This window comes from Notamacropus eugenii, chromosome 1, assembly GCF_028372415.1.
Source record: "Notamacropus eugenii isolate mMacEug1 chromosome 1, mMacEug1.pri_v2, whole genome shotgun sequence".
Taxonomy (NCBI): Eukaryota; Metazoa; Chordata; class Mammalia; order Diprotodontia; family Macropodidae; genus Notamacropus; species Notamacropus eugenii.
Genome location: NC_092872.1, coordinates 713,914,897 through 713,936,805, shown reverse-complemented (window position 1 = coordinate 713,936,805; position 21,909 = coordinate 713,914,897). Strand labels below are relative to the sequence as shown.

Genomic DNA, 21,909 nt, shown 5'->3' with positions numbered 1-21,909 from the left:
GGTCGCGGCGCTACCAGAGGCAGCATCACGTGACATGCCCCGCCCCGCCCCTTTCGGCGCCATTGCATCAGCCGGCTTACGTCTCCGCCGCGCTTGCCGCGGTACGGGGCAGGAGCTGCTGCCGAAATTGATCAGCGGGGCAGACAGCCAATCGGCGCTCTCCGCGGCTCGGGGAGCCGCCCTTTCCCTCTCGTCTTCTCGCTCCGATTGGAGGACCGGCAGGGAGGCCGGCGCTGCTTGTGTGCAGTCGGGGGACGCTGGAGCTGAAGGAGACGAGAAGCCTTCTCCCGCCGAGGTAACCGTCTCGGGGCGGCCGGGACGGTGGGAGCGGGCCTGGCCTGGCTGGAGGGGCCGGGCTGGGGGAGCGGCGCGAACCCCGCAGCGTCCCCCGGGGCCAGGGAGCCGGGTCCGAGGGGCGCCGGGGCTCGTCGGGCTTTCTGCGCTGGGATTCGGGCGTCGGAGGCCGGGGGCCTGGGGGGAGAGGAGGGGGCGGGGGGGAGAGAGGAGGGGGCACGGGGGAGAGAGGAGGGGGCACGGGGGAGAGGAGGGGGCGCGGGGGGAGAGAGGAGGGGGCACGGGGGAGAGAGGAGGGGGCACGGGGGAGAGGAGGGGGCGCGGGGGGGAGAGAGGAGGGGGCGCGGGGGGGAGGGGGGGCGGGGGGGGAGAGAGGAGGGGGCGCGGGGGGGGGAGAGGAGGGGGCGGGGGAGAGAGGAGGGGGCGGGGGGGAGAGGAGGGGGCGGGGGGGGAGAGGAGGGGGCACGGGGGGGGGGGAGAGGAGGGGGCGGGGGGGAGAGGAGGGGGCGGGGGAGAGAGGAGGGGGCGGGGGGGGGGAGAGGAGGGGGCGCGGGGGGGGAGAGGAGGGGGGGCGGGGGGGGAGAGGAGGGGGGCGGGGGAGAGAGGAGGGGGGCGGGGGAGAGAGGAGGGGGGCGGGGGAGAGAGGAGGGGGCGCGGGGGGGGGGAGAGGGGGGGGCGGGGGGGGAGAGGAGGGGGCGGGGGGGAGAGAGGAGGGGGCGGGGGGGGAGAGGAGGGGGCGCGGGGGGGGGGGAGAGGAGGGGGCGCGGGGGGAGAGAGGAGGGGGCGCGGGGGAGAGAGGAGGGGGCGCGGGGGGGGGGGAGAGGGGGGACGGGGGGGGAGAGGAGGGGGCGGGGGGGAGAGGAGGGGGCGGGGGGGGGAGAGGAGGGGGCACGGGGGGGGGGAGAGGAGGGGCGCGGGGGGGAGAGGAGGGGGCTGGGGGGAGAGGAGGGGGCGCGGGGGGGGGGGGAGAGAGGAGGGGGCGGGGGGGGGAGAGGAGGGGGCGCGGGGGGGGAGAGGAGGGGGGGCGGGGGGGAGAGGAGGGGCGCGGGGGAGAGAGGAGGGGGGCGGGGGGAGAGGAGGGGGGCGGGGGGAGAGGAGGGGGCTGGGGGAGAGAGGAGGGGGCGCGGGGGGGGAGAGGGGGGACGGGGGGGGAGAGGAGGGGGCGGGGGGGAGAGGAGGGGCGCGGGGGGGGGAGAGAGGAGGGGGCGGGGGGGGGAGAGGAGGGGGCACGGCGGGGGGGAGAGGAGGGGGGCGGGGGGAGAGGAGGGGGGCGGGGGGAGAGGAGGGGCGCCGGGGGGGGAGAGAGGAGGGGGCGCGGGGGGGGGGGGGGGAGAGGAGGCGGCAGACTTCTTCCCGGGGAGGGGTGAGGGGCGCTACCCAGAGGACTGTCTACACCAGCGGCGGTCTTGGGCCCCCGCCCGGGGGTCGGGGAGCTGGGCGGAGCCCCGATCTGTGTTTGGGGTCCTGAGGGTGACGCTCTGCGGCCGTGCCGCGGCATTTCTAGAGATGCCCCCTGTGCCCACCAGCCCTGAGGCCCTCAGAACCACCCAGCAGCTTGCCTTTTTCCTGATCCTTGGGAGGTGACCCGCTCTCCCCCGGCCTCTTCCCGAGGCCTTCTTGTACACAGAAGATGTTTCTCCTGTTGGATCCAGCTCCATGACTGTTGGCAGAGGTTGGCACGGGGTCCGCCAAAAAAGGATCCAAGGGGGCTTTGGGACTCGCGCCATTGGTTCTGCGCTTGTCCTGAAGGGACTCCAGAACCCTGTGGGACGTGGCCCTTTAATGAATAGCCCTCGGCCGCTAACCTCCAGTCCCTCTTTATCTCTGGCCAGCTTTGGGTGGCATTTCCAAGATGGAGCCCACGTTGACTGCCAGTGAAATCCGGCAGAGGTTTATTGATTTCTTCGAGAGACACCAGCACACCTACGTGCACTCCTCCTCCACGGTGCCCCTGGATGATCCCACGCTTCTCTTTGCCAATGCCGGCATGAACCAGGTGGGTACCGCAGAGTGGGGAGGTGTGCCATGGTGAGCTTCTAAGAGGTTTAGTCTGTAGAGACAGAAGAAAAGAAGTGGTTACTGCAAAGATGTTCAAAGATAGAAGTATGGATTATCCCCATTAGTTAGGCTGCTACTTCTTCATCCACAGGTGTGTTTTAGGAAAGCAGCTAACACTGACATGGCTCTTCTTATGTGCTAGGGAGGCCCTGTGCTGAGCGCTGTACAGTTACCTCCTTAGATACTCACAAGGAGCTGCAGGACTCAGCAACTTGATTCATTTTGGACCCTCCCAAACAGAACTGCTTTTGTCACCATCCCAGCTCCTAGACCAGTGCTTTTAATGCTTTTGCAGAAACAGCTGCTAATCCCAGTCTCCATCCCATTCTGACTATTAAGTTTCCATTTGGAAAATTTGGAGGTTTTGTTTCTCCAAAGGAGAAATTTTTGCAATATTCTGAACTGTATGAAAATAGGATCAGAGATTTAGAGCCTAGAGGGACCACATAAGCCATCTAAGTCCAGGACCTCCAATTTTCAGTTGAGGAAACTGAGAGTGGAGAGGATAAGCGATTTAGCTAAGGGCATTTCTCATATAGCCAAGAGATGCAGGTGGGATCTGACCCTGCACCTCTAGCTGCACAAGTCAGTGCTCTTCCTGCTGTATCATGCTTCCAGCCTTGCCCTCCTGAATTGTACGTCTCATTTAAGAAGAGGAATTGTGGTAACATGGAAAAGAAGACTGGTCCTAGTTGCGGCTCTGTGACTGACTGCCTGGCTGTGGAAACTAGTGCCTTTTTCTCTCTAGGCTGTAGATGAAAGGATAGGCCTGACTCTCTTCTGGTGTGAAAGTTCTTTGTCTCAGTCTTTGATTATATCTCATTATTGTGAGGAATATCTTTAAATAATAGATCTTTGAGGCTGAATTTTCCTTGAATGCTGTTCATGTTACCAGGTACATTCAAAGAATTCCCTAATTATACTGGTACCCTTGGATACTTTTTATACAGATGAACTCATTTTTGTCTGTAGAGAGTTTGATAAATATCAATAATGAAATTCATGTTTCTCTGACATCCTTTCTTTAGGACAGGGGGAAATTTTCTTTTTTCCCCCAGATCATTCTTTGTCAGAAGGAAAAGGGCAGTGAAAACGATCCTAACCTTATAAAAACATTTCCTGTTATCATCTGAGCATTTCCAGCATTTCCAAGTGTGCGTGTGTGTAACCCTACTTTTGAGGCACAGATCTGAAGTAGTTTCTGAAGTTGAAATTTCTCACTTTTTTTCTTCTAGTTCAAGCCCATCTTCCTCAACACAATTGACCCTTCTCACCCCATGGCCAAGTTGAACAGAGCTGCCAACACCCAGAAGTGTATCCGAGCTGGGGGCAAACACAATGACCTGGATGATGTGGGGAAGGATGTTTATCACCACACCTTCTTTGAGATGTTGGGCTCGTGGTCTTTTGGGGATTATTTTAAGGTAAACCACATCATACTTTTGAACAGAATGGCCATGTGGATTGAGAGAGTCACCTTCTTAGTTTTCACCATAGAAATAAGATGTCTCAAGAAGCCTACACTTTGATAACTCTTGGTTTCCCAAATGAGTTTCTTGTAATGTCCTGAGCATCAGTGACTTTGAAATGTAGGCAGCCTTGTTTGCCAATATCTGTGACTCTGAGGGGTGTGAGGGGGTTGTTTGTTTTTTACCAGCACAAAATGGTTAGTTCCATTAACTCTCCTCATCCTTTATGCAGGAACTTGCCTGTAAGATGGCCCTGGAGCTTCTTACCCAAGAATTTGGCATCCCTGTAGACAGACTGTATGTCACCTACTTTGGAGGAAATGAAGCAGCTGGTTTAGAACCAGACTTAGAATGCAAGCAGATCTGGCAAAATCTGGGGTAAGAATGCATGCAGGCCACCGAGAACATGAGTACAAAGTGCTTTTTCACCCAAAGAACTGATATTTTTTGTTGGTATTTGTCCCATTTTTCTTGCATCACCATGGTCAGTTTTATGCTTTGAGTCAGGTCATTTTGTCTTTGTCCCTTGGTACATATCTTGCCTGCTTATTGCACAACACTCTTGTTAGTTTTTGATACAAAACTAATTTGTCCTGTGTGAAAATATAAAGGTATTAAGGAAGAATGGGAAAAGAGAGGAGGACCCAAAAATGCCTTAAAGATATACTGTAACTTCCATAAAACCACAGGTTACAATTAAACCCTGTGTTTCCCTACCCCCTACTCTCTGAGCCTTTGTGTCTAGATGGTCAACAACAGCGTGTGTGTGTGTGTGTGTGTGTGTGTGTGTGTGTGTTTCTTTTGTGTAGGCCTCTGCTTTCATTGGTGCAGGGAACTTCCTTGAGGTAGAGCCCAAAGCAGAGCTGCTGCAGCTTTTCTGTGTGTGTGCACACATCTGTGAGGTCCTAATGACCTGCTTCTCTCAGGGTCAGTTTCTCTCACTCCCGAAAAGCACCATATTCTCTCCTTTGTCCTCATATAGGTCTGGTAAGGAGAGAGAGGGGTGTTCCTTTCATCTTACAGATAGGAACAGAGGTTTGGGAAGGCTACCCTCAATCCCCTTTCCTACTTCCCTCCATCCCTCACACCCTCAAACTTTCCAGTGGCTTTCAGGGCCAGGGGACCCTGAAGCTGTGTCTGGAAGGGTGACCCTCTTGTACTTTTGCACCAATGGATCACTCAGAGCCCAGGGGTTCAAACAAACAACCCTTTTATTGAAAACATTCCAGTACCTTCAGTTAGAAGCAGTTCCCAAAGGAGTGGAAAGTAGTTTGGGGCAGTAAAACCAATCAGAGCCAGCAGCACTGGCCCAAGTCTGTGTCACAACTTACTTGCTCCCAACAATCCCATCCAATGTAAGAGAATGTGGAGAGTTAACTCCTCTCCCTAGTGCCTCCTATGTCATGGCCCACAATGCTGGTCACAGTGGCCCTTCCCAGGACTTAGGGTCCCTACTGACAGAGATGACAGAAGGAGGGATTTACTAGGACTGTCTGGCACTTGCCATTGCTTCTTTTGTTACCACTCCTTTTCCAACTGAAAGAATTCCTTTGACGTGAAGACATAGTTGGTGATTGGGAACCAAGGGTAGGGAAGGAGACCATGTTCCTGTGAGATAGCCACCCTCTAGGGCCATTATGAGAGAATTTGAAGCTCCTTAGCTTCAAGGAAGATGAAAGGAAGCTGATGCTGAAAGGATCAGAAAGTGATGCATCATCCAAGTGATATTAGTCAGTTAACCAGCATTTATTGAATATGCCTAGGACTGGAATGAAAGAGATGAGACATTACCTCAATGTTAGAATCTCATTGGGTAGAGAATTAGCATTCAGGAAGGAGCTGGAGAACCATAGAAGAGCATATATAGTTAAAAACTAAACTGTGTTGTGCAGACTCTAATTTCTGTGAGGACTCAGAAAAGGAGAAACGTGATTGTGGAGTGGCTGTGATCTGAATTGGGTTTTGAAGCATCTGGAGAAGGGGGGATACAGGAGAATGAAACGAGGTCAGCAGCATGAACAGATGGAAGGCAGTGAGGAGAGGATGGTCTCTTTGGGTCAGATCCCATGTGTGATGAGGTGAGGACGCAATAGAAAGAGCCCCTCATTTCTGAGCTGCATGATCTTGGATAAGACACTTGACCTTTTCTCTGTATTAGATATTCCTACTCTGTCATACAAGCTTTTAGTCCCAAGTGAAATGATGAATTTAATATACTTTGGAAAATACAAGCACTACACAAATTATAAAATAATGTTATTAAATTTAGGATAAGGAAGGTAAGACAGATTATGGAAGATCTTGGAAGCTAGTTAGAGGAATTTAGAGTTGATGTGGCAGTTATGAGAAATCATTTTGTCTTCCTTAGGAGTGAAGTGATAGAAAGGAGGTTTACAAAATTTTCTCCTGGAATTGTTATTCAGGAGGGAATTGTTGTGTTTGGAAGAGTGATGTGATGGAGTCTCAAACTGAAGAGCAGGCAGTGGGAATTAAGAGTAGAAAGTGAATCCAACAGATACAATGAAGAAATAGGATTTTTTAGAAAATGGATGTAGAGGATGGTGCAGAGGGAGATTACTTCTGAATTTTTTTCTGAATAATTACTTCTGAAGTTTTGTAACCTGAGAGATTTAAAAAAATGTTGGTGTGTGTAATGGAGAAGTTGAGAGAGAAAACTCATTTGGGGTAGGGAGCATAAGGATTATTTTAGTCCTAGGGATGTTAAATTTGAGGTGACTATGGGACATTTAAGTGGAAATGCAGAACTGAAACATAGTGAGAGGCCAAGGCTGGAGATGATTTGGGAAATCTCAGTGCAGAGAAATCATTGGCAAAGTCATTAAAAAGAGAGTCAACGTCTTGATTCTCTTTTTTTTTGAATCTTTGTTTATTTTTCAATTGACAAGCATTTATTTTCTCTTCCTTCTACTTTCCATTCCACACTTCATTCTAGCCCCATAACATCTTCAATATATATGAATATACCCCCTTCTATATACTACCCTGTAAAATACTACCTGTCATCCCCTCTGGCCCATTTTAATAGCCTTTCATTGTTCTTTCTGCTTCCAGTCTCAGCCTTCTTATTCATCCTCCACTCAGCTTCCTCAATCACAGGTCTGATAAGGTTACTCCACTGCTCCAAACTCTTGAGTGGTGGTGTGTCTTTCATCCAAGAAAAACTCTGAGCTCCTCAGCATGCTGTGGAAGGCCTCGCCAGTCTGGCCCCTGCTCACATTTTTCTGTTATTTCACACCATTCCCCTCTGCACATTTGACACTGGACCAAACTAGACCTCATCTCTGTCAGCACTGTACCTTTTCCCTGGCCTGGAATTCACTCAGTCCTCATCTCTGCCTTTCAGAAGACTTCATTCTGGATTTAACTCAGGCGTGACTGTCTCTGTCAAGTCTTCTTGATCTTCCTCAGTTGTCAGTGCCCTCTCCCTGTTTACACTGCCTTGAGTTTAGATAGCTGTGTCTCTGCTGCAAAGCGCCTGGCTCATACAAGGCCAGGGGTCTCCCTCAGTACTTGGCCCACATTAGGGCCTTAGCCTGTCTGAGGATAGGAAGCATTTGGTGGCTGTTACTATATAAAGCCCAATTTTTAAAACCAGTGTACCAGTTCACCACCCCCCAGCTATGGCATCATGAGCGTTTGTTGTTTTTACCTCACTTTACACATTTCATTTGTCTAAGATGAAGTCTCTTCCTATTAGTTATTGCAGAGAACTGAATTAGGTCGGTATGATTCTATTTCTTTGATACTGGGTCTCTTTGGGCAGGCTGGATGACAGCAAGATTCTTCCTGGCAACATGAAGGATAACTTCTGGGAAATGGGTGACACAGGCCCCTGCGGACCCTGCAGTGAAATCCACTATGACCGGATTGGTGACCGGGATGCTGCCCATCTCGTCAACCAGGATGACCCTAATGTGCTAGAGATTTGGAATCTGGTCTTTATCCAGTTCAACAGGTGATGTACTTCCCTCGTTTGATTCATGGAAGCATGTCAGAAATTCCAAATGTTTGCTGTGAGATGGCCAGTGCATGGCATAGAGACATGGATAGAGATAGAGGGCCAGTCTTACTCAGGGAGAGATGGTTCCAGTCCTGCTTCTGACTAACAAACTGTGTGACCCTGGGCAAAATCACTTTACTTCTCACTGTCCCAAGTATCTCTGGAAGTTGCAGGGGGTAGGGGGGTTGTGATCCTCGTTGGGAGAGTGAGGTTCCTTCCTAAAAGTACCCCATAGCTAAAAATCAAAAGTCTGGCTCACAATTTTACTTAATGTAGGATCTTTCTTTCAGACTCCACCAAGAAAGGGGAAAACAAAGCTAGAAATAAGAGGATGGTAGCTGAGATGGTTCTCTCATCTTACCATTTGAGAGCTATCCTGAGCTGAAGCTTTCCCTTTGTGGATGTTGACGCTAAAATGGGGAAAACACTAGAGAAATGGAACCATCCCATTGAAGGGGTGATTTTTTATTTTATTACATTTTTCTGCCCTCCCCACCCAATCCCCCCCCAAAAATGTCAGGTCTGGTTTTTTAATTGGAATAGTCTCACCCCAAATGGTAGCTACCTACCATCTTAACCAAATTCTGTATTAGGTGTGGACAAGTTCATAAAGTTTCCCTTGAGGTCTCATTTTGACTTAAGCTTGCTATTTTATAGCTAACTTTTTAGAACCTCATTTTATCTCAACTCTGTTCCAGTCCTGGAAAAAGAAGTGGTCACAGTTTGTGTTTCAGAGGCAGGGACTTGGATAACACCAGCCTTGAATCCCCCGTCTCATCTTTGACCTTTTCTGAATCATGCAGGGAAACTGATGGCATCCTGAAACCTCTTCCCAAGAAAAGCATTGACACAGGAATGGGCCTGGAACGCCTGGTGTCCGTGTTACAGAACAAGATGTCCAACTACGACACAGATCTGTTCATCCCCTACTTCGACGCCATTCAGAAGGTAGGACGCTGTGTCCCATAGCTGTGGGCTTAGGAATGTGGCCAAAGATTCATTTGTTTGTTCATCAGCAATTTAACAAAACTCCTACTACATGCAGACCTTTGTGCTGTGAGGTGGGAGAGAAGAACAAGTCTCCAGCATGACCTCTGCCAGGCCCCACAGTCCTTTTCTAAGTTGTCCTGTGATGCCTGCCTTGCCAGTGACTTAGGGCATGAGTCAGGAGCGTCCATGCAAGCATGTTTGAGTTGGAGGGGTCCTTTTCAGCCATGTTATCTAAGCTGGACCCCAAAGCAGGGCAGCTCAGGGGCACCATAGTGCAAAGAGCCCCAGGAAGACTCCTTCCTGAATTCAGTTGTGTGACCCTGGGCAAGTCACTGAACCCTGGTTGCCTCAGTTTCCTCATCAGTAAAATGAGTTGGAGAAGGAAGTGGCAAATCACTCCAGTGTCTGTGCCAAGAAAACCCCAAATGGGAGTCAGATGTGACTGAACAGATAGCCAGAAGGAATCCCCACAGTGGACAGGTGTGCATCCTGACTCTACTTGAAGACCTCTAATGACAGCCCTCATTGTTAGGGAGTTTGTCCTCACATCATTCCTAAAATAACCTCTTTGCACCATCCACCCTTAGTCCTGGTCTGTTCTCTGGAGCCAAACAAAACAGATTTAATCCTTCCACATCACAATCTATCAGATGCTTGAAGGAAACTATGATTCCCCCTGAGTCTTCTCTGGGATAAACAGCACCATTTCTTCCACCAGTCCTGAGGTACTTGACTATGTTGTTCTTACAGGGCACCGGGGCTCGGCCCTACACAGGGTGCGTTGGTGCTGATGATGTGGACGGGATAGACATGGCATACCGTGTGCTGGCTGACCATGCACGTACCATCACAGTGGCCCTAACTGATGGGGGCAGACCTGACAATACAGGCCGAGGGTAAGCATGGAGGTGGCCTGAACAGTTCCTTACCAGGGGAATTCTGTGCCTGATCATGGACTAAGGGGAAAGAATTTCAGGAAGTCTCAAAAGATTCTTTGCCATTTAGATCTCTCTTGAGTATGAAGTAACAGGATTTTATTTATTTATTTGGCCAGTCTAGTATAATATGGAGAAAGCATTTCTCATAAGAAAAGCCATAGAGAAGTTTTTCCTTTAATCCAGTTTTTGTCATCTGTAAAATATACTTAAAAAAATAAAGTTAGGAAATCTAAAAATCAGTTACCTCTATGCAGTTAAAGATAGCATCTGCTGTGGACCAGGCACTGTGCTAAACCCTAGGGGTACAAAGAAAGACGGAAGCAGTCCTTATCCTCAAGGAGGTCAGTCTAAAAGGGTAGATGCCCCACAAACAGTTGTGAGCAGACAGGTGTAGACAGGATCAATTAGAGCTCATTAGCAGAGGGAATGGGTCAGTATGAGAGGAATTGTAGACCCTGAGACTTTAGCCAGGACCTGAAGGAAGCCAAGAGGCAGAGATGAGGGGAGAGCATTCCAGGTATAGGGAAACCAATGTCACTGGATCACAGCGTAAAAAGAGAGGAGAAATAAGATGTGCAAGACTTAGAAAGGTAAAAAAAGAATCAGATTTGAAACAGAATTTCATCTGCGATCCTTGAGGTGATAGGGAGTCACTGGAATTTACCGAGTAGGAGAGTGACCTGGTCAAAGCTGTATCTTTGGGTAATTTTTGCAGCTAAGCGGAAGATGGATGGGAGTGGGGAGAGACTTGGGGCAAGCAGACCCACCAGTGGCCATTGCAGTGGTACAAGCATAAATTGATGAGGGCCTACACCAGGGTGGTGGCAGTGGCAGAGGACAGAAGGGGGAGCATACTAGGGATTGTTCTAAAAGTCAGGTTGACAGGCCTTGGCAACAGATTGAACATAGAGAGTGAGAGAGAATGAGGAGCTGAGGATGGCACAACCTAGTTTGCAAACCCTAGGAAGATTGTGCTGCCTTTGGAAATGGGGAGCTTATAGGGGAAAAAATGGTGACTTCATTTGGCCATGTTGAGTTTAAGACATCGGTGGGACGATTCTATGTCTGGCACAATTCTGAAAGTTAGGAGAGAGGTGAAGGCCGGGTAAGTAATTTTGAGAATTATCAACATAAAGTTTTTAGCGGTGGGAGAAAGCTCTCTGTGTGGTACTAGTGCTTGGAAACCAGAGGAATTGGGCTCTGGATTATGGTTTGAGGTCATGGAAAGTTTCCTTGCAGGACCAGGCAGTGCTGGTATTTCCGGCATTTTCTGGTTTTCCCTCAGTATTCATTAGAGCGCACTTGGTGTGGAGGCTGGGTGGCCAGTGTGGCATGGCCTTGAACCTGTTGTGTTTATTTATAAATGTGGTCCTTGCATTTGGTGCCGGGGCAATGGGGATGACCTGGGAAAATATCATAGAATGGGTGAAAAGAAGTCTTCTTAAAGGGAACAAAAAATTTATTTGAATTGTTGAGGTGAGTTTTCAGAAGAGCTCCTAGAAAGAATCTGGCTGAGAGCATTTCTTAGTACTTGATCCAGCCCTGTCTTTCCCCAGGTATGTGCTGAGGCGGATTCTCCGACGGGCAGTTCGATACTCCCATGAGAAACTCAACGCCAAAAGGGGTTTTTTTTCTACACTTGTGGATGTGGTTGTCCAGTCACTGGTATGTCTGTTCTCCCAAAGCAAATGCTCTGAGTGGGACTGTGTCAGCCAGCAGCCATCATGGGCTCCTTGGCTTCCCCAGATGCCACCACCTTGTTTCTTCTACACCAGGGTGATGCCTTTCCTGAACTAAAGAAGGACCCAGACATGGTGAAGGACATCATCAATGAAGAAGAGGGACAGTTTCTGAAGACCCTGAGCAGAGGGCGGCGCATCCTAGACAGGAAGATACAGAGTCTGGGAGATTGCAAGACGATCCCAGGTGAGGACACTGTTCCCTCCCCTTTCCTGTCCAAACATCACTTTCAATCCAGTGGCCACTAAGAGCTCAGTCTCAGCTTGGTTAAAGTGGGTAAGGTGGGGAGTTCCTTCCCAGAAGGAAAAATTCCAGAGAATTCAATAGATCTGTTCAATAGACCCTCAGATAGCTAGCACCCTTCCATGCCAGACTTTTTCTTCCCTTTTATCACTTCTCACTTCCTCTGGGTGAAAAGTCAGCTTGTAAGTTCTTCCTGGTGTAACATCCACTTGGTGTTCTGTGCCCATGTTCCTCACAGGAGACACTGCGTGGCTGCTATATGATACCTATGGTTTTCCAGTGGATCTCACTGGCCTGATCGCTGAGGAGAAGGGCCTGGTTGTAGACATGGACGGCTTTGAGGAGGAGAGGAAACTGGCCCAGGTAGAGAGTTTGGGGGCGACACGCAGGCTTCCCTCTCCCCTCCCCACTCTCCCCCGGCTTCCTGAGGAAGCTTTAGTCAGTTTGAAGTTGTGCAGGTGGCCTATACTTCTTCTTGTCATTGCCAGCTGAAGTCCCAGGGCAAGGGTGCTGGTGGGGAAGATCACATCATGCTGGACATTTATGCTATCGAAGAGCTTCGAGTCAATGGTCTTGAGGTCACGGATGACTCGCTGAAGTATAATTACCAGTCAGACTCCAGCGGCACTTACGGTGCGTTGCCATGTTTATGCCCCCTCTATCCCTTTGACTTCTTTTGCGGGTCTTTGGAGTGTTCTGACTTCATTGTACCCTATTTCTGTGTTTCTTGTATGGCTGGGTTAGGGGTGCATCTGCTCAAACCATCAAGGATGCTCTTATTTTAGCCTTCAATATACACTTGGCTATTAATCCTAACAATTAGGATAATGGGCACAAATTGAGAAGAATATAGGTGGCAGTGAGAACTTTGGTGCTTCTCTACACTTCTTGGAGTTTTAAAAAAATTCTTGAACTTCAGTCTGGTTGTTCCAAAGCCCCCAAACCTAGAATTCTAGTTAGAAGAAATCTGTGAAAACCTATAGCCCCTCTCTATCATCTTACAAAATGGGGAAATTGACCTTAAAGGGGAGGTGGTTTGCCCAGGGTCACTGGGCTGGTTGATGGCAGCTCTGGGGTGGCCTGGCTCCCAATGCCCTTTCTCCTGTTCCATGTCACTAGACTAGCTGATCTGTCTAACACGCTTCTGCTTAGAAATGGGGCCGTGCTGAGAATGGAGGACATTCTTATGGAGCCCCAGGAGGTCATGCTGTAAAGGAGGTTACAAGGCCATAGACACCAAAGCTATGCTTTAGGGTGAGGTGGCCTGACAGATAAGGGCCAAGGTATCAACCTTCCCTTTTTGTTCTGCAGAGTTTGAGAATCCAGTGGCCACGGTGAAGGCACTGCGCAGGGAAAAGATGTTTGTGGATGAAGTGTCCACTGGCCAAGAGTGTGGCGTGCTGCTAGACAAGACCTGTTTCTATGCTGAGCAAGGAGGACAGATCTACGACGAAGGCTTCCTGGTGAAGGAGGATGACAGCAGCGAGGATGTAAGTTTGACTCCATCCTGTTAGTTGGACAGAGGTGGCCCCTAAGAGGCCAGCAAGTCAGAGATCCAGGCAGTGGTGGTGAGGGTGCTAATGGGCTGCGGGCAGGGGCTGATGTCCTAGACGCAAGACCAAGGCTCTACATACGTCAGGAGGAGACTGATTCGAGTCTGGTATATTCCTTTTCCACTTAGAATGATTGATTGTATGTACTAGTTGATCAGCTATTGGTTTGTTTTGTAAAAATCCACTCTGCTTCTTTTAGAAAACTGAGTTCACAGTCAAAGACACTCAAGTTCGAGGAGGATATGTGCTCCACATAGGAACAGTCTATGGGAGCCTGAGAGTGGGGGATCGTGTCCGGCTGTTCATTGATGAAGTGAGTTGTTTTTTATACCATCTACTTTTACAACTCTGTCTGTCTCTCAGCCCCGTCCCTGAGAGCCATCCCTCATAATAAAAAGAGGACCAGAAAGGTTCAGGATAGTCAGCCGAGGTATTAAAACAGTCACTATGTGTATTCCCCACCCCCACCAAAAAACCAAGGGAAGGTGACTTCTCCTGTCTTTGCTTTGAAGACACCTTTGGTCATTACAGGTTCGAAGCATTCAGGTCAGTACTTTTGTTGTCATTAATTGTGGGTTTTTTCCCTGTGTATATCGCTTTCCTACTCTTCTTCCTTCACTTTGCATTGGTACATTTAAGTCCAGGCTTCTCTGTAGTCATCACATTTCTTGTTTCTTAAAGTAGAGAGGAACATGTCGTTGCATTGGGGGCCAGAGTTTGTTTAACCTTTCCCCAATCAGTGAGCATTTATTTTTTTCTCTACTTCTTTGCTACCACAAAAGGTGATTCTAGAAATGTTTTTGTGTATATGAGGCCTTTCTTATTATCAACCACATCCTTGGGGTCTGTGCCCAGCAGTGGAATCATATAGTCGCAGGGATGAGCATTTTAGCCTGTTTACTTGTATGATTTTTAACTTATTTTCTGAAGTGGTTGGACAGCCCCATTGTCAGTGTATTAGTGTGGGTGGGGCAGTCACCTTCTAAGTAGGCTCCCTCTCCGAAGTCCAGTCCTTCCCACGGCTGCCAGAGGGATTTTCCTAAAGCATCATTTCGACCATATCCCACCTGTACTTTCTACCTGCATTTCCATAAATGGCACCCTCCTCACTTTGGCATTCAAAGCTCTTTACCCCCTGATCCTTTCCTATCATTCTACTTTGATAACATTGTACTCCCCTCCACCAACTCTGGAGGAGAGCCTCCCAGCTTGCTTTGCACCCCTCACTCCTGATGCTTCCTCTCCCATCTCCCACCTCTGTACCTTTGCACTGACTGAAAAGGCTCTTCCCTCAATGTTCTATCCTGTCGCCTCCCTCAGCTCAGAGGCCATTCCTTCCCAAGGCTTCCTTTTGTATATTCTGTGTTTGTCTTGGATCTGCCAGCGTCAGATACGTGGTCTGCCACTAGAATTGAAGGTCTTTGTAGTCAGTGCTCGCCTTTTCTGTACCCACAGCGCCTAACCTACTGCCAGGAAGCAAGGGCACTGTACTAAGCACTATACAGTACTGTCTTGTTTGATCCTCATAACCACCCCAAGAGGCAGGTGCTGTTGATATCTCTGTCTTACAGGTGAGGGAAACGAGGCAGCGGTCCACAGCTAGTATGTGTCTGAGACTAGATTCAAACTCCTGACTCCAGGCCCATTCCTCTATCCACTGTGCTACCAGTGAATTATTAAGCAGTTTATAACTTCTTATTGATTAATTAATTGCAATCCATTACAGTAGTTGGATAGATAATTGTAATTAATGAAATAACATGGAGGTTTACTAAGTCTCAACCCTGAAGTAAAGCTATACTGAGTTCCTTTCACATTTTAGTAATGATTTCTTCCTGGCTGGGCAAGGGGGGTGGGGGGTGGCACCCTTGGCACTTTTATTCTCTTAATCTCAGTTACCCCTGAGGAGCACTAGGACCCCAACTCTGAGCACTGTGCTGTGATTCCCATGGCCTCTTTCCCCCAACAGCCCCGACGAAGGCCTGTCATGAGCAACCACACAGCCACGCACATCCTGAACTTTGCCCTGCGCTCCGTGCTAGGCGAGGCAGACCAGAGGGGCTCCCTGGTTGCACCAGACCGACTCCGCTTTGACTTTACTGCCAAGGGAGCCATGTCCACCCAGCAGATCAAGGAGACGGAAGAGATCGCCAATGGGATGATAGAGTCGGCCAAGGTTTGTGAGTTGGTTCTTGCACTTAAGCCCTTCAGGCCTGACCTCCTTCTCCACCAACCTTTCCCATGCAGTCTCCTGTGCCTCAGTAGCTACTTGGGCCCCTGGACTCTGGTCTGTTAAATTCCTCTATACCCAAAGATTTCCTTATCCATCGCTTTCTGCAGCTTAGATGGCCTCTTTAATTGGAAGGCCCAGACAGGGAAAGCCAACTGTAGAAATGGGTATGGAGATTTAGAGGAGCCTATCTTCTATCCTCTCCTTGCCTTCATGAACACTATTGGGGCCCCAGAAGACTTTTCACATTCTCATGCCCCTCTCTTTGCCTGCTTCTTTCCCTTGTAGCCTGTGTATGCCCAGGATTGCCCCCTGGCAGCAGCCAAAGCCATCCAAGGGCTGCGTGCTGTCTTTGATGAGACCTATCCTGACCCCGTGCGAGTTGTCTCCATTGGCATTCCTGTGGCCAAGCTGCTGGATGACCCTTCAGGACCTGCCGGCTCCCTCACTTCAGTGGAGTTCTGTGGGGGAACGTGAGTGCCCTGGGAGTCAGTGATGGATGGGGATGAACTGCTATAAACTGTTTTAGGATCCTCTGGAGGAAGGGCCATCCCAGGCACAAGAGGGGAAGCAGTAATTGTCACAAGAAGCTCACAGGCCTAATGTCCAGAACCTGCTCAGTCTCTTGGCCACTTTATCTGTGACTATAAAAATAGACAGAGTTTGGAATTCACTATCCAGTCACTTGAATAGATGTGTGCTCTTGGCTCATCTTGGCAATGTGACTGTATGTCTAGTTAGATTTCAAAGGGGCCAGAGGTAGGTGGCAGCACCTGAAGAAGGCAGTACTTACAGAGTCTTTGACTCTCCTCCCTGATCTCTAGCCAGTCCCCCTTAGAAAGCTCTGCCTGCCTCTCAGGTCTCTGAACGCCTAAATGAGACCCCATTTACACTGTGGAACCAGCTCATCAGAGTTCTAACCACAGCTTGAATGTCACAGCTATTTTGGTTTTATTAGTAAAGGAAAATATGAGCTACATTATGAAGTGATTAGAGAGGGTCTAGGGGTAGGGGTGGGGAACAAAATACCTGGGGATTCATTCATTCTTTGTTGTCTTACTTTACATGCAGCCAGCGCCCCCCCCCCTACAAAGTACATTCCTGTAAAAAGGTCTGCAAAATTACAACATTACAAATGCCAAAGGCCACCTAATAGTTTGTGTGTGTGTTAGATTAGTATTACTTATAGAGTACTAGTCTTACCAGGAAGTTAGGTGGTGCCATGGTACATACAGCACCCGGCCTGGAGTCACAGAGACCTGAGTTCAGAGGTGACCTCAGACACTTCATAGCTGTGTGACCCTGGACGAGTCACTCAACCTGTTTGCCTCAGTTTCCTCATCTGTAAAATCAGCTGAAGAAGGACATGGCAAACCCCTTTAGTATCTTTGTCAAGAAAATTCTTGGTGGGGTCCCAGAGTTGGACAATATGACTAAACAACACCAGTAGTCTTACTACCTGCTTACAGCCCAGTGAGAACATTACGTTCATATACCAAAGGTCAGCTCTTCCCCATTCTTGGAGGATGTATTTTATTTTCCACTTTTTGTTACCAAAAATAATACTGCTGTGAACATTTTAGCACGTAGCTTTTCTTGGTGTTATTTTCCACGTTGGGGTGGAGTCCCATAGTTGAGTTTCTGGGCCAAAGGCTCTGAACAGTTTAATTTAGAAAGCTTTCTTACACAATTCTAAATTGTTTTCCCAAAACAATTGAGCCAGTTCACAGCCCTGCCAATAGTGGACTGTGCTTATTATCCCATAGCCCTTTGATGTAGAATCTTTCTGCCTCTGGTAATTTGATGGGGAGGAGGTGATACTTTCATCTCATTTTCATTTCCGTGCCCTTTCCTCCTGTGTTCTTTCCTCCATTCACAAAGGCTCAGGGAGGCCTCCTGGCCAGAGCCCAGAACTTGTTGGGATTTCTGTTATCTACCTGCCTCTCTCTTTGGCAGCTCTGAGCCTTCTGGTGAGTTTAGAGAATCTAAAACCCCCAACTCAGCAATGCTGCTGGCCCCTTCCTCCCAGGAGGGCCATCACAATAATTCTCAGGATGCTTCTCTCCTGGGCAACAAGCTGCTTATATATTCAAGGCATTCTTAATTTCTGTAAGAGCAAAGAACTGGAGATAAGGTGGATGTCCATCAACTAGGAAATCAAGCAATGAATTGAGGAACACAAAAGAAATGGATTATTACTATCCCATAAGGAACAAACATTTGATAGACTGATGAATACAGTGAATACAGGGTTTTGCCTCTGTTTGTATCTTCCCAAGAGCTAGGGCAGTGCGTTGCCCATAGGAAGCCTTTGAATATTTATTAGCCAAAATTGAACTGTTTCTTTGCTTGGAGGGACTTGGGTGTGAAGAATCTGGAGTTGGATCTGATTTCTGCCACATACTAGCTCCCCTGATGGGACCACAGTGTTTTCTATAAAATAATGAGACAGGACAAATTACTTCTCAGCTTGCTTTCAAGTTCAACATTCTAGGATTATGTAGAAAGTACAAAATGAGAGACATCCCCAGAGTAGCCCACAAAATGACCATCTTGATGGCCAGAGAATTGTGGAAGCTTTATATAAACCAGTTGGAAGACACAGAACTGCTGGCCCGTTCATGGTCCATAGCAGTGCAGAGAGTGTAGGGTGTTGAGCAGCCCTATTACTTTGTCAGAGGAAGGTGCATGTGGGCCTCCCAAGAGACAGCACTGGGATTGGTCCCGGGGCCTGGTGCTTTTCCCGCTCCCTGGCACTGCTGGTTCATTCACAGTTCTTTCATTCCCAGCTCTTCTTCTGCTTCCACTTTATTACTACTCAGGTGGTGCGCACCTAAAGTGGGTTTCTTTGGGTGTTCAGTAAGCTTCGTTTCCAAATGTTCACCCTCCCCATCCTCGTTAACAGAGGAAAATGGTGGGGGGAGCATGACCATCACACCAGCCCCGCATGCAGAGGAGCCGGGGGGAAGGAGGGGGCGTCTTCTCCTTCCTTCTTTGGGGCAAATGCGGGCGTTACAGGCCCATGCTTCATTTCTTTTGATTGTTCTCTCCACTCCTATTATGTCATTTTCTGAGTCAGTGCCTGAGACTTCGCATTACTGAATTCTTTGTCTTCATCTTTCCTTCTGGTACGGAAATAATTCATTTCATTTGTGTTCCTTAATTCATTGACTGGTTTCCCAGTTGATGGATATCAGCCTTGTTTCCAGTTCTTTGCTCTTATAGAAAGTGCTGTTAAGAACAATTATTTGGCTGTGCTTGAGCCTTTTTCTCTTTGACCCCCTTGGGATTTATGCCTGGCTATGGGATCTTGGGTCAAGAGTGGAGCTGGATCAGTGGGCATCCACAGGAGCCAGGTGGGCATGGCCTGGAGCACACCAGGAGACACCTTGAGTGGGCAGAGCAGCTGTGTGTATGAAGCTCTTCCTGTGTGACAGCTGAGGTGGAGGGTGGGAGGGAGGGGTAGAGATGTGACTGTATGGCTGTCCCTCATTCCTTTCTTTGGTTACTTTTAGGCACTTGCAGAACTCAAGTCACGCCGGAGCTTTGGTGATTGTGAGTGAGGAAGCCATTGCTAAGGGCATCCGCAGGATCATAGCTGTCACTGGCATTGAGGCTCAGAAGGTGGGCATGAAGGGCCTGAACCTGGCAGTGGGGGGTCAACCTGAAACCCTTCAGATCTGAGTTCAAATCCTGCCTCAGATGCTTACCAGCTCTGTGACCCTGAGCAGGTCACTGAACTCTGCCTCAGTTTCATCCACAAAACAAGCGTAATAACAGTATTGACCTCATAGGGTTGTTGTGATGACGATCAAATAAGTTTGTATATGCACAACTTTGGAAACCTAAAAGTGCTGTGAAATACTAGCTGCTATTGTTAATTTCAAAGATGGTTTAAATGGCACCTCTGACATCTGAAGTGCTGTCTTCTCATTGGCCCAGTATCTGCAGAGGTGACATGGCAGCCTCTTCCTCAGGAACAGATGCTCTTGGTTTGTGTGGGTGTTTGTGGTATACAGTAGTAGCCTCCCCATTGGTGTGCAATTGTGAGTGTTCGTGTACAAGGTGGTGGGGCTGGAGGTAGGAATTGTCTGTTGGATCTGAAGTCTCCCTCACCTGTCCTAGGCACTCAGGAAAGCAGACAGCTTGAAGACATCTTTGTCTGAGTTGGAAGCCAAAGTGAAGGCACAGACAGCTCCAAACAAGGACATCCAGAGGGAAATTGCTGACTTTGGTGAGGTACGTCTTTGGCAAAACCCCAGGCTCTCAGTAAGTGGGAGTGATCTGTCAGGGGTCCTCCCCAGCTGCAGCAGCCAGGGGCCTCTTTCCACATAGCCTGCTGCTCAGCACTCTCCTAACATCAGGGATTCTCCAAGTCCCCAACTCTGCAGGACTTTTCCTATTGCATAAACTCACCTTCATGTGGCAGCTCAGCTTCTCCTGCATTTTCTTCTTTCTCCAAGTAACTGACTCCTGATTGCAGCTCAATGGGGTCTTTCTTGGGAATTCTCTGCTAGCTTTGGGATCTGTAGATCTGTTCCTTACTCCTGTTCTCCATGGAGATATCAACAATGAGAAAAACTTAAGGCTTGTGGTGGCTGAAGCCATCAGAATTGGTGAAGACTGTCCAGTCTTGATCCTGACCAATCTTGTTTCAGCTGCTGGCCACCACCGTCATTCCCCAGTGGCAGAAGGATGAATTGAGAGAGAATCTTAAAACGATAAAGAAGGTCATGGATGACCTCGACCGGGCCAATAAAGCAGATGTTCAGAAAAGGGTGAGTCTAGGCTCTCAAGACAGCGAAAGGCGAGGGACAGAGCAACTCTTTGATCCTCAGCCCACACATCTGCGTGATGGTCCACATGTGTCTGCTCTGCAGCCTCCTAAGGCCTGTCTTTGTGTGATCTGCAGGTACTGGAGAGAACCAGACAGCTCATCGACAGTCAGCCCAATCAACCCCTGGTCATCATGGAGATGGAGAGCGGAGCTTCAGCCAAGGCAACTCATCTATGTCTGGTTTTGTGGTTGGGAATTCCCAAGTGAGGCAGCCATTACAGCAGGGCCTCCTTCTCCATGTGGGCACAGAAGTGTCTCCAGCGTCCCTTCCCTTGTGCCCATGTGCCCCAAGGGAGCCTTTCTCCTTTTCCAGCTGCCCTGGGACACATCAGCCCTTGGGTGGGGAAAAGTCTGGACACTGAAGCCCTGAACTTTGGCCACCCCCAAAATGAAGGGTAACTGAGGCATCTGAGAGCCTGCTCTGAGAGACGGACAGGGGCATTCTAGGGCAGAAGGAACTGCTGCCAGGGCTGAGAGGGGAAACTGTGAGAGATGGGTAATTGTTTAACAGATTCATTGTTCAGCCTTTAGCAAATGCCTCCAGTGCCAGGGACTGCCAAGGACAGGGTCACCCTGGGGCCTTCCCACCCCCTGAGCTGCTCTTGTCCCTGCAGGCCCTGAATGAAGCTCTGAAACTTTTCAAGACACACTCCCCCGAGACCTCTGCTATGCTCTTCACTGTGGATAATGAAGCTAACAAGATCATTTGCTTATGCCAAGTCCCTCAGGTGTGTAGTGGTCCTTGGCCCTCCTTCCCCAGGCCCAGCCAGAGTTCCCTGTGTTCATTCACCTCTCTTGGGATGGATGGCAGCTGAGGCCCAGCTAGACTTTACATCCTGACTGACTCCTGTCCTGATCAGCAGCCGACAGGGTGGGAGGGTAGGAGGGGGCTGCTTACATGTCTCTTGGTTCAGATGTCATGCTGGGATCACAGGCTCTTCATCTTGCTACGTTAGCTCAGCATCTCCATTCCTGCGTATGGCACCTGAGTTCCTTTTTTTTCTTCCAGAATGCAGCCAACAGGGGTCTGAAGGCCAGTGAGTGGGTGCAGCAGGTGTCAGGATTGATGGATGGCAAGGGTGGTGGCAAAGATGTGTCGGCACAGGCCACAGGCAAGAATGTGGGCTGCCTGCAGGAGGCTCTGAGGCTGGCCACATCGTTCGCCCACCTTCGGCTGGGAGACCTGAAGAACTGAGAGCAGGCTTGGCAGGGGTCTCGCTTCAGCACAGCCAGTGGCATAGGAATGCTTCAGACATCTTAAGTAATCCCTCCATCTCAACCTTCCACCTTACCTATAATTGTAGCATACTCCAGGAGCCAGCAGTCTCTGCCTCAGGGCTGAACTCCCCTGGGCTCTGAAACCACCACTTCCACCTGGGAGCCTGGGCTACGGTGCTGCTATCCCCCCTCCGTTTCCCAGTCCCCAGACCTACATCCAACATGACTCAGCCGCTGAGTGTCCGTCCCGTCAGACCCTTCCTCTGGGAGTAAACATGGAAAGGGCTGTACCAGAATTAAAGAACCACATGCTATGAA

At 49.4% G+C, this 21,909-nt stretch overlaps 1 protein-coding gene across 2 annotated transcripts; it reads left to right on the top strand.

Moving 5' to 3' along the window:
- Positions 1-205: 205 nt before the first annotated feature.
- On the top strand, positions 206-21,909 carry AARS1 (alanyl-tRNA synthetase 1). Of its 2 annotated transcripts, none has more exons than XM_072636565.1 (21): positions 206-295; positions 2,127-2,290; positions 3,588-3,776; positions 4,054-4,199; positions 7,606-7,797; positions 8,646-8,790; positions 9,583-9,728; positions 11,327-11,435; positions 11,546-11,696; positions 11,992-12,116; positions 12,242-12,386; positions 13,065-13,243; positions 13,506-13,619; positions 15,276-15,482; positions 15,825-16,009; positions 19,052-19,160; positions 19,662-19,775; positions 20,195-20,314; positions 20,449-20,535; positions 20,988-21,101; positions 21,383-21,909. In XM_072636565.1, the coding sequence occupies exons 2-21, from the start codon at positions 2,147-2,149 to the stop codon at positions 21,566-21,568; spliced, it is 2,907 nt and encodes a 968-aa protein (XP_072492666.1). In that variant the 5' UTR covers positions 206-295; positions 2,127-2,146; the 3' UTR covers positions 21,569-21,909. The 2 variants fall into 2 exon arrangements, with proteins under 2 accessions (XP_072492666.1, XP_072492665.1); XM_072636564.1 differs by lacking the exon at positions 206-295 and adding an exon at positions 1,863-1,966.

Bases quoted from the DNA above. Each gene is read 5' to 3' on its own strand.
- AARS1 (XM_072636564.1), top strand. The intron at 11,697-11,991 runs GTGAGGACACTG...TGTTCCTCACAG, and splicing joins AGATTGCAAGACGATCCCAG to GAGACACTGCGTGGCTGCTA. The intron at 19,161-19,661 runs GTGGGCATGAAG...CACCTGTCCTAG, and splicing joins CTGGCATTGAGGCTCAGAAG to GCACTCAGGAAAGCAGACAG.